This window comes from Mus pahari, chromosome 23 (genome assembly GCF_900095145.1).
Source record: "Mus pahari chromosome 23, PAHARI_EIJ_v1.1, whole genome shotgun sequence".
Taxonomy (NCBI): Eukaryota; Metazoa; Chordata; class Mammalia; order Rodentia; family Muridae; genus Mus; species Mus pahari.
The window spans coordinates 28,382,469-28,396,907 of record NC_034612.1 but is presented as its reverse complement, the minus strand read 5'-3'; the positions used below and the strand labels follow the sequence as shown (position 1 = coordinate 28,396,907).

General features: G+C 40.9%; 1 protein-coding gene across 2 annotated transcripts in view; it reads right to left on the bottom strand.

The window, feature by feature from the left end:
* Window positions 1–14,439, bottom strand: part of Stag3 (stromal antigen 3) — a 31,183-nt gene that overhangs the window by 9,075 nt on the left and 7,669 nt on the right. For both annotated transcript variants that reach the window (XM_021222618.1, XM_021222619.1), the window contains exons 5-25: window positions 13,160–13,256; window positions 12,178–12,254; window positions 11,686–11,890; window positions 11,123–11,274; window positions 6,530–6,603; window positions 5,603–5,726; window positions 4,980–5,078; window positions 4,703–4,782; window positions 4,274–4,381; window positions 3,965–4,079; window positions 3,732–3,837; window positions 3,292–3,395; window positions 2,979–3,071; window positions 2,776–2,865; window positions 2,353–2,553; window positions 2,178–2,248; window positions 1,991–2,078; window positions 1,325–1,402; window positions 1,152–1,244; window positions 864–1,032; window positions 619–755 (exon numbers count right to left, since the gene is read on the bottom strand). In XM_021222618.1, coding sequence (XP_021078277.1) covers window positions 619–755; window positions 864–1,032; window positions 1,152–1,244; window positions 1,325–1,402; window positions 1,991–2,078; window positions 2,178–2,248; window positions 2,353–2,553; window positions 2,776–2,865; window positions 2,979–3,071; window positions 3,292–3,395; window positions 3,732–3,837; window positions 3,965–4,079; window positions 4,274–4,381; window positions 4,703–4,782; window positions 4,980–5,078; window positions 5,603–5,726; window positions 6,530–6,603; window positions 11,123–11,274; window positions 11,686–11,890; window positions 12,178–12,254; window positions 13,160–13,256 — 2,361 coding nt within the window. The remainder of the gene's footprint in view (window positions 1–618; window positions 756–863; window positions 1,033–1,151; window positions 1,245–1,324; window positions 1,403–1,990; window positions 2,079–2,177; window positions 2,249–2,352; window positions 2,554–2,775; window positions 2,866–2,978; window positions 3,072–3,291; window positions 3,396–3,731; window positions 3,838–3,964; window positions 4,080–4,273; window positions 4,382–4,702; window positions 4,783–4,979; window positions 5,079–5,602; window positions 5,727–6,529; window positions 6,604–11,122; window positions 11,275–11,685; window positions 11,891–12,177; window positions 12,255–13,159; window positions 13,257–14,439) is intronic.

The window sequence follows — 14,439 nt, the reverse complement described above, 5'->3', positions numbered from 1 at the left end:
GGAAGGAAGGAAGGAAGGAAGGAAGGAAACCTAGGAGCAAAAATTGGTTGACTATCTACTGGAGAAAAGGAATAGGGCACTAATACCTATCCTCAGATAACACTGGAGCCAACACATCCCTCCCTACCAGTCTAGAGTTTGTAGAACAAGTTTCTGTGCTGTTCATTGCTCTGTCCTTAGTACCATGTCTGGTGCACTGCAGATGCTCAATGAAGAGGGATACAATGGCAGATTGAGGAAATGGATGTGTGTGTGTGTGTGTGTGTGTGTGTGTGTGTGTGTGTGTATCTTGTGAGGCCTGACTTTCCCCACTGTTTTCTTTCTCTAATGCTCCATCCTGTAGATTAGGTTTAAAGCAGGGAAAACAGATTTCTGAATTGGAAAAATAGGGTTATTTCCCAGTCAAGGAAAGTCTCAATAGCTTTTTCATCTTAAATATTTACACCCATCTCTTTCCTTTGTCCTTTTTCTAAACCCCTACTTGTGTTCTCTCCTACTTCTCTTTTAAGCCTGATCCTCTCAGACTGCCCCCAACCTGACTTCCTTTCTGATATGCTGCAATGTTTGAAGCCAGGGCCTGTGTTCAACTTGGTCTTTCATGTCAAGATCCTGCTGTACCTTGTTGTAGTGTTTGAAAACATCTGAGGCTGCATCCAGCTCCAATACCCCATAAAGCAGCAGCTTACAAAATCCTGCAAGCAGGCGGCGCCTCTGGTGCAGAAGTTCTATCTGGACGTGATCCTCCTGTGACTGACCTGCCCAGAAAAGCAGAAGCAGTCACAGGCTTAGGACTCTTGCCCAAGATTCTATCACCAGGCTCAATCCCGAACCCTTCCTAAACTCTAGGCCTCGATTTCTTGTACCGTTGCCCAGTTCTCCAGGCTGGAGAAAGACATGGTCCATGAGGAAGCTGGCTAGTTCCGACTGGAGAGTAGCTTCCGGAAAAAAGACAAGAGGCCTAAGGAAATCCCGTCCCCCTACAGTCATCTGAGGGCTGAAGATTAGAAGCAGGTCACTTAATAAGACAAAAGCCTGTTGTGGAGGGAAAAAAAGGGGGTGAATTAAAGAATCAGAATACTACTTACTAAGACTATAATTACACACCTCATTCCCTGAACAGTCTTCTCAAACTGCAGGACATGCATGCTCACCTGCTCCTGGATCTCTGGGTTCACATCTGAGAGGCAGCTTTGGCAAAGCTCACAGAAGGCTACCATTCTTTTCTTCAGACTCATCAGCTGCTTCTGTAAAAAGAGCAGCTTGCTTCACAGAGGAATGAAGGCTCATGCTCCTCCATTCTCAGTCTCCTCAAACCCACACTCACGTGAGAAGTAGATGCTGAAACGTGAGTTACTGTCCAGAGAATGGAAAAATACACCAGAGTCAAGGCTGGCAAAATCACCTGTAACCACAAAATGTCAGGTTAGGCAGCTAGACAGCAAGAGTGAGGAAGTGTCAGTACTCTCACGCAGACGATTAAGAAGAGAGAAGCCAAAGTGAGGCGGTGTGTGCCTTTGACCCCAGCACTTAGATGGCAGAGACAGGAAGACCTCTGTAAGTCTGACACCAGCCTGGCCAGCAAGTAAGTTTCAGGACTGACAGGGTTACATAAAGAAACCCTGTGTCAACATTACAAACAAATCTTGTCCCAAATAAGAGAGATGATGAGACCAGGGAGACAATCCCTTTCTAATAGAAAAGAAGGGATTATTTTGGGAACATCCAGAGAGAGACTTCTAACCTAGGCAGAAATGTCAGATCTTTCTGGTTTATTCAGTCTCTTAGAATTCCTCAATATTCTCCTTGGCCCCCAGGAACCCCAGAAGCTCCCAGTGCTCCCCAGAGAAGAACAGAAGTAATAACCCCACCTGACCTTCCTCCCTATGTCCACTACATACCCCACACTGAGACTGCCTGGGCAAGGTGGCCTGCAGAACACAGATTCTGACAGTCATCTGCCCTGCCTGTGTGTGTCCAGCCTATCACCTGCCTGGTGAGGAACTTCTCCTGTGTCTACAGCCTTCCGGAGGAGTCGAGAACATGGTTCAGAGATCTCCCATCGGGTCAGGTCATGAGCACTTTAAAGAGAGAGAAGGAAACATTATGTTAGGACACATCCAAAGTAATCAACTCCATCAACACTAGGAGAAAGGGAAGGTGGCAGGACAGCTGCTCACTTGTAAAAGGCAGAGAGACGCTTCAGAGTGGCTGTCAGGCTGTATACCTCATCCTCATCTAGGAAGGATGACTAAGGAACAAATAAGCTCACAGCAAGAGGTTCTCAAGAATTCATCTTTTTTTAACTCCAGCCCTCTCTCACCCTCCCTGAAGTGCCCTGCCATTTAGCACCACCTGCATTAGGTCATCAAGCTCCTGCTGGAATCTATCAGTCAGAAGATCCACTAATTGGCTTCTGGCAAAGTCTACTCTGCTGAAGAAGGTGAACTCTGGTTTGCAGAGCAGATAGAGGGCGTGTGCTGCAGCCTCAAGCACCTCAGGCTCTACATGCTTCACCACCACCTCCTGGAGTTGTTGCAGAAGCAGCTCCAAGTGCTAAAAAGGAGACAAGGTATGGTGGGCTATAGGCTGAAGAGTGACAAAGGAGGATGAAAACAGTGATGTTTAAAGATAAGGTATATTTAAAAGTATGGCATTATATGTTCTTCATAAACCATGGGCCTTGTGGAAAACAAACAAATTAACCAGATACTAGAAGAATCCTTAACCTAAGCAGGGAGCAGCAAGGTCTAGGAAATGGTCTTGCTGCCTACTTACCTTCTCCAAGCGCTGAGTGCAATATATGCTGAGGTCAAAGTAACTGAGCAGCCGGAGCAAGGGAGCAACATTCTCTGCATCTGCTGAAAACTACAGTGGAAAGAGTGTCCTGTTAATTAAGGGACAAGAAGTGAATCCTTTCCTCATCCTGCCTTGGGGTTGGTCCCTTATCTATTTATGCTAGCTGTGCAAGAAGTTCTTACCTTGGCAAGGAGCTGAGGCAAGAGGGGGATGAGGTGCTCAGCCAGCTTCACCTTATCATAAGCTTGAAGCTTACGTTCTTTGGCGGTCAGACTCTGGGATTAGTCATTAGGGGTGGAAAACTGTGAAGAAACACTGGGTACAGAAGGTTGGTGTATCTGCACACACTTCTGCTCCCTTCAGAAGTCATTTATATGGAGATAGGACTCTTAGAGGGAAAGATGGAGGGTCCTAACCCAGAATACAGAGATGAAGACAGCCAATAACCATCTGGCTCCAATAGTACTAACCTACTAGCCCACTGTTCAATCTCACCTTCTTTCCAGTGATACGCCCCACTGGTGGGTGACCCTCTGCGGCTTGCCGGGCACTAGACACAAGGATTTCTATTAGCATTCTCTCTTGCATATCACCCAGATCTGGGATAGAAAGAAGATCAAAAATAAAACACCACAGATTAACCACTCTTCATCTCCCTCAGCCAAAAGTTAAAATTAAAAATGAAAAACAAGGGGGCTGGAGAGATGGCTCAGTGGGTAAGAGCACCCGACTGCTCTTCCAAAGGTCCAGAGTTCAAATCCTAGCAACCACATGGTGGCTCATAACCATCCGTAACAAGATCTGATTCCCTCTTCTGGAGTGTCTGAAGACAGCTACAGTGTNCTTACATATAATAAATAAATAAATCTTTAAAAAAAAAAGAAGAAGAAGATGCAAAAATACACAACCCCAGCTACCATGTGGCTGACACGCACTCTGGTCTTTCTGCAGCAACAGGTTTGTCAGACTCTCCCAGTCCTTCAGGTAAGACCCTGCACAGTCCCACAAGCTGTCCACTAAGTAAGCAGCATGGTTGTGATGCTGTGAAAGAAGGTTCCCAGTAAGTTATCCACCAATGTCACATCAAATTGCTCCAGCAAGTAAGTGGCTGTTGATAGGCAGGATCCTCCTACCCATTGCCCATCTTGTCCTCTACTTCCTATATTACCTCACTCTCCATAAAGAAGGCCAGTAAAAGATAAATGAAAGTCTTCTGGGCTTGTGGACTCCGGCGTCGCTCCCTACCACTCACTGCTTTTGCCCCACATTCGGGATGGAAGATCCTAGTAGGATGGATAGGTGGAAAGAGAAGCATGGGAAGAAGTGAGGACAAGAGAACAAGTGAAGAGCCAAGGAACTCCCATAAGATTAAAAGAGAAAAGGGAGAGACTTCAATAATTTTGATAAGTCCATAGGTGGAGTAGAGAGGTGACAGAGAGAAAATGAGAGGACAGTGTGACAAACACATACCACTTACTTCCAGTACACAAATTCCCCTGCAGAAGAGGCCATAGCACGATTAGAAATGTACACAATGGAGTAAATTTTCTCACAGTCTGCACTAGTCAGCACTCCCTCCATGTTCCTGCCAAGAAAAAAGGAGAAAGGGTGTGTGGGTGTGGGGGGGTGTCAATTAATCTTCTCACACAACGAGGTATAGAACAAAACAAGGCAATACCTATAAGGATATGACTCAAAGAAAATGTTTTAAGAGTCAGAAAGAGGAGTACAGAGAGTTAAAAATAGGGAAGTCCCCCTCTATCCTACAACTCAGGAATGCCCTTTGTCTTCTAACCTGTAAACAAAGAAGGGTCGATTATGACAGGTAGGGGACAGAATTCTGGAGGGTCTTGTTTGACCCTCCTAGCAAGTCTGTGAGGCTGCCTCCCCACTTCCCACAACTCACTTCAGAATAAGGGTCAGCAATCTGATGGCCTCCACTGCTACTTCACACTCTCTGTCCATGACCATGGAAACCATCCGGTCCTATGCAAAGAACATTATCCAATCTCTCACTGCACCCATTCCCAAACACCACAGTCTCCTGAGATTTGAAATTCCTAACACAGAGGAAGTGGGAGCTATATCCAGAAAAGCTATCAGTCTGCCGGGTGGAAAGACCTGTGATAGGGAAATGGGAAACACAGCAAAGAGCAAAACCTGGAAATGGCGTCCCATCTTACCTTGAAGCGATTAGTGAAGAGCTCCATCCGTAAACTCAGCTCCTGGTTGCTGTACAGCCCTGCCAGAGCCTTCACACACTTTAGGCGGACTTCCTTGTGCTATTGATGAAGGAAATGGGAGAAGAGAAACATGACTAACAAATGGTCATCACAGACTCCAAGTGCTCCTCACTGTTCTACATTCTGGGCATGGGTGATTTCTACACCGAGGACTCTTAGAATGTTAAAAAAAAAAAAAAAAAAAAAAGTAAAAAGTAAAAAGCTATCTTCTCCCTGAAAACACAAAGGCTCATAGAAGAACCGGACAATCATAATGAAAGGAATCCCTTTGGATGACACTCTGGCCCTTGTGTTACCATCATCAACTTGCTGTTTAAAAGAGATTCCTTCTTCTACAACATATGAGGTTTCAAAGGTATTCTGATTGCTGAGTGTTTTTCCCCTTTCTGCTTTATCTTACACTCCTCAGCACTGAAGTAATCTCAAGATTCAATACCTGGATTGAGAGATAATTGCTCAGTGTGTTAAACGTTTGAGTGGCAGAGCAAGAAAAGGTAAAGTATTTTGGGATAGGTTAGAAGAAGTGGGTGACAGGGAAGAAGAGGAGGTTGACTTAACCGCACCTTATCATGCAGGGTCCAGCCAATGTATTTTAGGTAGCTGTCATTAAGAAAGGAGGTGCTGTAGCTTTGCATCCAATACCCAATCTCTTCAATGCAGATAGCACGGATCTCAGGAAGGATGTCCCTTAGACAGAGAGACAAACTGGCATATTACCTTCTCTCAAAGGTTACATTTTGGCCTACCTCACAGCCCTCTCAACAAGTTATGTTTGTGACTTTTCTTGCTCTGCCACTCAAACACTAGGTACCCAGCCTTTATTTCTTCATTCCAAAGTAAATACACAAGATATATGAAATTAAATCTTCTTTCTATAACCAGCATATGAGCTAGTTTAACTTTAAACAACTTCACCCTTTATAACCCTTTAAAAGCCAATTTTAAAAATTCACTTAACAGTTAGCTAAAATGTGCTATTTTTCTATTCTACTTCAAGAAATGATTAACGTTATAGAGAATCAAAAGTTGAAATCTAGACAAAAGTAAAACACTACTACAAACACTATTAATTCTAAAACAGATAAGACTTAACTCTACCAGTTCTTCAAACACTATGAAACTCCCCGACCCTTAGCATAGTAAAAACACAGGCTTGCTGAGCCAGACCACCTTTCAGGTTTCTGCCCATGTCTGCTCAATTCTCCAACTCTAAAAACACAGGAGGCAGGGCCAGGACTTGGACAAGGTCAAAAGAAGAATATTCAGTGATATCTTGATCTCTGGTTTTCTTTCCCAGAAAAATTCACAAGGTCCTTTGTAGGCAGGGATAAACCAGATCTTAACTAATTTAACGCATCTGTCAGTTTTCATTCCAGCTGCAATGGTCCTGAAACTAACCAAATAACTCAGCAAGGACCTTGTCATTTTCCATCCTACTACCAAGGACATGCTACTACCAAGGCTTCAGTAAGAGCCTGTGAGTGACTTACCTGTACCGATGGACAAAGACACCTCTAAAGATGGCATTCATCATCCCCTCTATCTCCTCTTGATTCTCTTGGAACTGGAAGAAGGAACAAAGTCAGACTATCCCTCTTTTATCTCAACAGCATAATGTCACAGATATAGAAAAGTACAGCTTCCACCTACTTCCTGTTTATTCAGAAACCGTGTAAATGCTCAGGTAATCAATATTCCCTTCTAACTCCAGAAGCAGTACAGTTTAATGCCACAACAGTTGCTTTGTTAGTAAAACCAATGTTCCTGGGGACTGGGGAGATGACTCAGAAGCACATACTGCTTTTCTAGAGAACACGGTTCAGTTTTCAGCACTCATGTCAGATGGTTCAAAAATACCTGTCACTCCAGCTCCAGACCTAACGTCCTCTTCTCGACACTGTGCACATACAGACACACATGAATAAATGCAAATCTTTTTAAATGTCCCTTCTGATTGGGGTTACTCTATTCATACCTAACTCATAGTTGCGTTTTGGACTACTATTAATTGGGAAAATGAAACATAAAAAACTGGGCTGGTGGGCTGGTGAGATGGCTCAGTGGGTAAGAGCACCCGACTGCTCTTCCAAAGGTGCAGAGTTCAAATCCCAGCAACCACACAGTGGCTCACAACCATCCATAATGAGATCTGACACCCTCTTCTGGGGTGTCTGAAGACAACTACAGTGTACTTACATATAGTAAATAAATAAATCTTTTTTTAAAAACTATTAAATGTATTTATTGGTGGAAAAAGCAGCATATATCGGTACAGTAGTCAGATGACTTTCAGAAATCAGTTCACTTCCACCAGGTGGGTTCTAAGAATGAACTTGGGCTTGGAAACAAGTGTTTTTACCCACCAAGCGATCTCACCAGCTTCAAAATGAAATTTTAATTAATCCATTTTTATAACCAGTAAAAAAATAAAAGAGATTAGATCAGTGATTTTAACGGGGACAGTTTTGTTCCCCAAAGGATAACTGGCAGTGTCTAAATCCCTTCTTCCCAAGGTTTAGGGATCATTGTGAAGATCCAGAAATGGTAGATGAATTCACAAAAACAGTGTCCTCTGGACACAGCAGGGCTACATATGAACTCAGTGTTTCTGACAGCATGCACAAGCCCTTTACAAGCTCAAGCAAGGTCAAATCCCAGCATGAAAAATGAGGTTTACATGAAGCGCACCCCAAGCTTAGGAACTCTAGAAACTGACAGCTGCTGGTAAAGGGAGAGTCAGTTTTCTTTGAAAGTGCTGCCCCTGATAAGCAGAATGTGCTCTGATGGAAGGCCGCACATCCAAGAGTATATGGGTAGTACAAATTAGACTTAATGGATGGAGCAAAGGGGAGGCATACAACATTGGATTATAGAGAAGTAGAGTGGCTCTTGGAAGAGTTGGGGGAAAATAGATATGATCAAAATACACTGTACAAAATTCTCAGAGAATAAAAATATTTTTAATTTAAATTTTTTTTAAAGTTTTGGTTGTCAAAACTGATCTGGTACCAAAGTACTATCAGAATCTAGCAGGCAGAGGCAAAGGAACACTGCTAAACAATATACAAGGCCAGGACAGCCTCCCAGTGTCAAGAATGCCACTGCTGACAAAACCTCAGACTAGATGAACACTAGATACTAATGAATCAGAATATAAGGAGAAAACATCTTTGAAACAACTAATCCTATCTCTTCAATACACTCACATATTAGGGAAATCGGAGGAAGCAGACAGTCTGTGTAAGATTAAATGAAAGAGGAAGCTAGATGTTAGTACATTTAATCCTAGCACAAAGGAGCCTGAAGCAGGAGCTTAAAGCCAGTCTAGGCAACATTAGACAAGACCCTATTCCTAGGAAGAGAACATTAAAAGAGGTTTCAGAAATACTATCATCAAATATCCTTTCTTGAATTCAGAATGGGGAATTTTTAAGTATGGATTAACTAGAAATTATTAAAGAATCATGACATTTGGGGACATGAAAAATGTTATCAGGTAATAAAAACATGTTACTTTTAAGAGGGTATACTTAAATATTTAGGGCTGAAGAACTACTATGCCCACAGCTTACTATAAGCTATCAAAACAGATAAGTAAATATAATGAAATATTCATATGGAATACACTGTGAATATGGTATTCATTATAGATGTGTTCTAGAATATATTTTTTCACACTTAAAATATCATCAGAACCAAAAACGGAGAAAAGATCACTGGTAATAAGATGTACTGGAAGTATATTACAGAGAAGCCGACTAAAGGGATGATACACATTCAAAAATGAACAGAAGGAAACAGTATGGTAGGAAGACTAAAGTTGGAGAATGACAACTGATGGAGCGTCCAGAAAAATAAGAAAGAGAATCACACTAGTACATTTCTCCCTTTTTATAGAGAATACATCCCAAGACTCTCAAGCAATGCTTCAACTACAGATGGTATCAAATATCATGCAGGTTAAAAATATCCTTATATGAAATTCTTGGGACCAGCAGTGTTTCAGGTTTTAGTTTTTTAAATTTTTAGAATATTTGTACAAACTTTACTCATTGGGAACACAATTTCTAAACCCAAATTGGAAATGTACACCAAATAATAAATTTATGTGTGTCATATTGATGCTCAAAAAGTTTAACAGAGCATTTCAGAATTCAAATTTTTAGATTAAGGATGTGAATCAACCTGTATTATCTATTTATATGTGTGGCATCTATCAGAAACTAGTTTGTAAATTACAGAGTGACAAAAATGATGTTATGTGAACTTAAATCTTTCTCACACACATACCTTCCCTCCCAAAATAGCCACTGAATTATACTTTGTTGTTTTGTTGGTGGGGGTGACTTTTTTTTTGACTCAAGGCCTCATTATTCAGCCCTGGCTGGCCTAGAACTCACTACATAAATCAAGTTGAACTCAAACTCACAGAGATCCTGTCTCCTAAGTACTAGAATTAAAGACGTATGCCACCATGACCAGCTACTCTGAAGGTTTCTGAACCTTTGCTGACAGTGAGAAAATGAAACCTCAGAAAGTAAACCTGCAGATATAATGAGGGTCTCTAACACATAATTTAAAATCCTAGATAGTTCTATTACTATGTGTTGGCCTTTAACATCATCCTGACCATGGAAAACAGCAAATGAGAATAGAGTAACATAAAGTTTGCCTCTCGGGCTGATACAGCTCAGTAACAGTGCCTACTTGGCAGGTGTAAGGTCTTGGAACCAATTTTCAGTGCCATAGAAAATTAGAACAAGTGAGCAAGTAAAAAGAGACAGATGCACACAGAGATAAATATTTCCTTCTGTTATGACATAGCAGAGAAACAATTATTTTTAATGAGGACCAGTTAAATATTACTATTAAGTTTAATGAGCCTAAAAGATTTTCCCAGAGCTTATTCCACTAAAGGTATTACAGTTTAAATCTAAAAAATTCTCCTCCAATATAGAGAGGGAGGGAAGGAGGGAGAGGGGGGAGGAGGGAGGGAGGAGAAAGGGAGGCAGACCACCTCCTCCTAATGGACCTTCAAGAGGTGACTGGATCCCAAGGGTTCTAACTTCATCAATGGATTAATTCATAGATGAGTTCATAGCTAAATGGACTACAAGGAGGTATGGCCTAGTTGGATGATGTAAGTCACTGGAGTCATGTCTTGGAAGAAAATAGCTTGTTCCCAGACCCCCTCTCTCCTGTCTACTATGAGGTGAGTCAACCAATTGCAGCAGAACCTCTGTGCTATAATAGTTAGCCTCACCATAGGCACAAAGACAGAGAACTACCTGAATATTTACTGAAACCTCTGAAACCATGAGCCAGAATAATACCTTTCCCCCTTTGAACTGTTTCTCTCAGGTATCTGTCAGAATGATAAAAAGCCTACACAAGGAAAACAAAACAAAACTTGTATGGCTAGGTAGCCAATTAACTCATTGTTTCATTTAAATAGACTGAAAGGTAGAATTGACCCTTTAAATTTTATTTTTACAAGTTTTCATACAATATGTATTGGCAATATTTCTTGACTTCTTCCAATTACTCCCAGATCCTCCACTCCCTATCCATCTAAGAATTATCTCTCGTTTTAAAGAAAAGGAAAACTGAAGTTTAAAAATTACATAAGGTCCTCTACAGTAACAATTTCCAGAACAAAATTCATATCCAGGGGTGACTAAAAGGTGTGTGCTCTTTCTGTTGCCCAATAACGTGGCCTCCCTTATCATTTGTTTTTCAGCACTGTACATTTAACATGAAATTCAAACAACTTGGCATGCCAGTGTAACATTTAAACATGATAATGCTTACAGACCAATGGAAGCTGAATGAAAGTAAAATACAGAAAAACTCTAACTTCACTCCAAATTAAACATCTGTGAGCCACTGTCCCCAGAGTAAAGGTACACACAATGACTTCTGATAGATGCGTGCAGGAACACTGTTGCTATTCCTATTATTCTTTATGTGAAAGGGCTGCTTGAGACCTGTGCTTACTGAGAGAAGTGATAGAACGTGATTAGGTCTGCACAGCAGAAAATGAACGTTGGGAGAGGAGGGAAGGGGCCAGGAATCTTCCTCACCTCTTTTCGTTTCTCCAGCAGACTCTCCAGTCGCTCTGGTGCTCTCTGCTCTGGCCCCTTGTTTCGTTCAGCCTCATACTGACGTTGATTGTTGTCTTTGTGAAGACTCAACTGGAGTGCAACTTTTACCAGAGAAGTCATTAGCTTCATGGCTTTGAGTCAGAGGAAACAAGAAAGCCATTGTTCAAGTCAGAGGAGAGCATGAGTGCAAAAGCGACAGGAAAAGGATAAAAAAAAAAAAAAAAAAACAAGTAGGGTGACCCTGAAGTCCTAAACTTTTACTTTTCTGTCCTGGAGTGTGCCTCCTCAGCAACTTTTCTGGCCTTATTTTATGTGCCAGTTTATTGCCATAAGTATGCTCTGGGAAGATACAAAAACTGGAAATCATTACTGTAGTCTCCCCTTTCCTACGGCCACTGGTGAAAAGCAGGGAGGGGAGGGGTCTAGAATAAAGGCAACAAGGTACAATAGCATTGATGCAAGTAGGAAAGAAAACCCATAAGATACATACAACAAAGCCCCACTAACTTCAGGACAGCCAACTGAGTTGTGTGAGTGCTCACCAGCCAGGGTACTAGTATGACGAAAGGCTCGGACCTGGGAATCTGAGAGGCCAATGAGCAGGGAGATAAGGTCATCCATAGGAAAGCCATCATAGAGGAGACTGTACTGGCACTGATAGACCAATGTCTTCACAAACTCACAGAAGCTTCCCTGGAACTTCTTCCAGGATGGGCCTGGAGCTGTCAGGGGATAGTCCCCCGAGTCCTAAAAATGGTTTATGAAAAGGATAAGAAAATTACTAGGTCCATCAAAGTCCAGGGATTAGAAGTCAAAATTCAACAGCATAATGAAAATATAATTCTATATACTTCATTTCACATTATCCCTCAACCCCAAAGCCTGTCAGCTAATTTCTGGAACTCTCTTCTAGATTCAAAGAGGCTGAGATCTTTCTTATAAAAACTATTTCCAAGAATCAGAAATAAAGGGATAATGAGATTGTGTTTTAAATTCAGAATAAGAAGAGCATAACCCTGATGAGCTTCCTCCACCTCATTAAACTCTTCTGTTAGGTGCTGAATGATCTCTGAATTGGACATTGTCTTGAACATCTCAGGAGTCACAGTGCCTAAAAATTGAAGGAGATAAGAGATATAAAAAGAAGGTAATAGGACATAGATACATTTGAGGATGAATCAGAGGAAATATTAGAAAGAGCTTAGAAGGAGCAATCACACAATTTGAATCCTTTTTAGTTATAGGCTGTCATCATTCATTTGTACAACTGCTATGAAATAACTTCTGAAAAGTGCAAAGGAATTATGTAGTGAAAGACTATGGTTCAAAAAATATCCCCAAACAAACTGAAAAAGAAAACAAAACTAGGCCAGATGATGGATTCTTCTAAAACAATTTAACATCCCTGGCACAATAAACTAAACCCTGGCATGTGGAATTGGGGGATCCAAAGATCAGATAGCTGAGGAATAAGATTAATAGACTATCTCATCTGCAAAAACGAAAAGGCACTCAATGTTCTGTGCACCCCTGAAATTCCAGCACTCAGAAGGCTGAGGAAAATAGAGGTGAAATAGATGATACATAGAAACAAGTAATAGATTTACCCCATATACAAAAACTAAAAAAGCACTGGATTCCAAGTGCATACCTATAATCCCAGTATTCAGAAAATTGCATGAGGCAAGAGGATTGCTTCAGGATCAAGGCCAGTCTGAGATACATAATGAAACCTCTCAAAAAATAAAATAAAAGCCTCCAAAGGTATGATAGTCCAGTTTTAAATCTGTGCCTATTGTTATCAAGACAGATTTTTTCCCCACCAAAACGTTGTGCCTCAAAATCATAGTTCCCTAAGTTATTTTTCAATATGTAAGCATCAAAGAGTACTTAAATACTCCAGCTCTTCATGCCTTACCTTTTTTTTTTTAGACAAATTCAAACGTACTCATAAACAGAAGCAGAGTTTTAAACATGAAGGATGGAAATCAGGAATAAGTGGGGGAGTTTCCTCACTTTTACATCCACAGGCTCGGATGAAAAAATTAATGAGCTCCAAGAATCCTGCATTTTCATCTTGCTTGTAGTTTTCTAGCCACTCATCCACCAAAGCCTAGGAAAAATGTGTAGATGATTTCAATTCCAACAATATGACACAACATAATATTTTATTTCATCTTCTCAAATGAAATACACAAATTTCTCATAAAAATTACAAACATCTTTTTAAACATATTGCTGAACTAGAATGGAAGGTAGAAACTCACGTAGGTAAAAAATGAGATGGTAGCAATTCTAGGAAGTAGGAAGCTGACATTCGATGGAAGGGTTTTACTAAACAAGACTGCTATATAGAATGCACAGCCTAGAAAACAAAAGCCTAAGGTAAGCATTCCAAGAAGAGTAGCCCAAGAGAAGGCCACCAAATAAAGTGGAGTCCTGCAGAGCTGTATTCTTATGAAAACAAAGAATAGGAAATTAGGGGCTGGTGAGATGGCTCAGTGGGTAAGAGCACTGACTGCCCTTCCAAAGGTCCTGAGTTCAAATCCCAGCAACCACATGGTGGCTCACAACCACCCATAATGAGATCTGATGCCTTTTTCTGGTATGTCTGAAGTCAGTTACAGTGTACCTATGTATAATAATAAATAAATCTTAAAAAAAAAAGAATAGGAAATTAATCTACAGGACCACTGGGAGCAAAAAGAGAATGTACGTTATAGTGTAGTTGAAGAGAAAAAATGCACTCTCTTGAGAATTATAACCATACTTAACCCTTAGGACTGGATTGATTTGCAGCCCAGATTCTTTCTACCTATATGACCAGAATAATCTCAGGTAGAGAGCTTATTTTAAAGTGATTCTTAGCAGGGATGGTGGTGAACAGCTCTAACTGCAGTATTTAGAAAGTGGAGGCAGGAGGAACAAGAGTTCAAGGTCAGCCTCGGGTTCATAGTGAGTTTGAAGTCAGTATGGGATACATGATACTCTGCCTCAAAACAACAACAGTATCTTAAAAGACTCTTCCATATATATTGAAAGACATCAATTCTAAGTTCCAGACAGCTTTTGGCTCTCTCTAGCATGACAAATTAAAAAGGAAACTTTACCATTTAAAGGTCTATAAGACATCAGAACACAAAAACAAGAAAATCTTTAAAATAGTAAAAAAAAAGAATCAATTACAAAGACCATACATTTAACATTTACAAATGAGAACTATGAAAACAAATACACTGGCCTTGAGTTAAGCAGGCCAAAAATTGTTCCCATGTTAGGAAAAAAATGTAGATTTC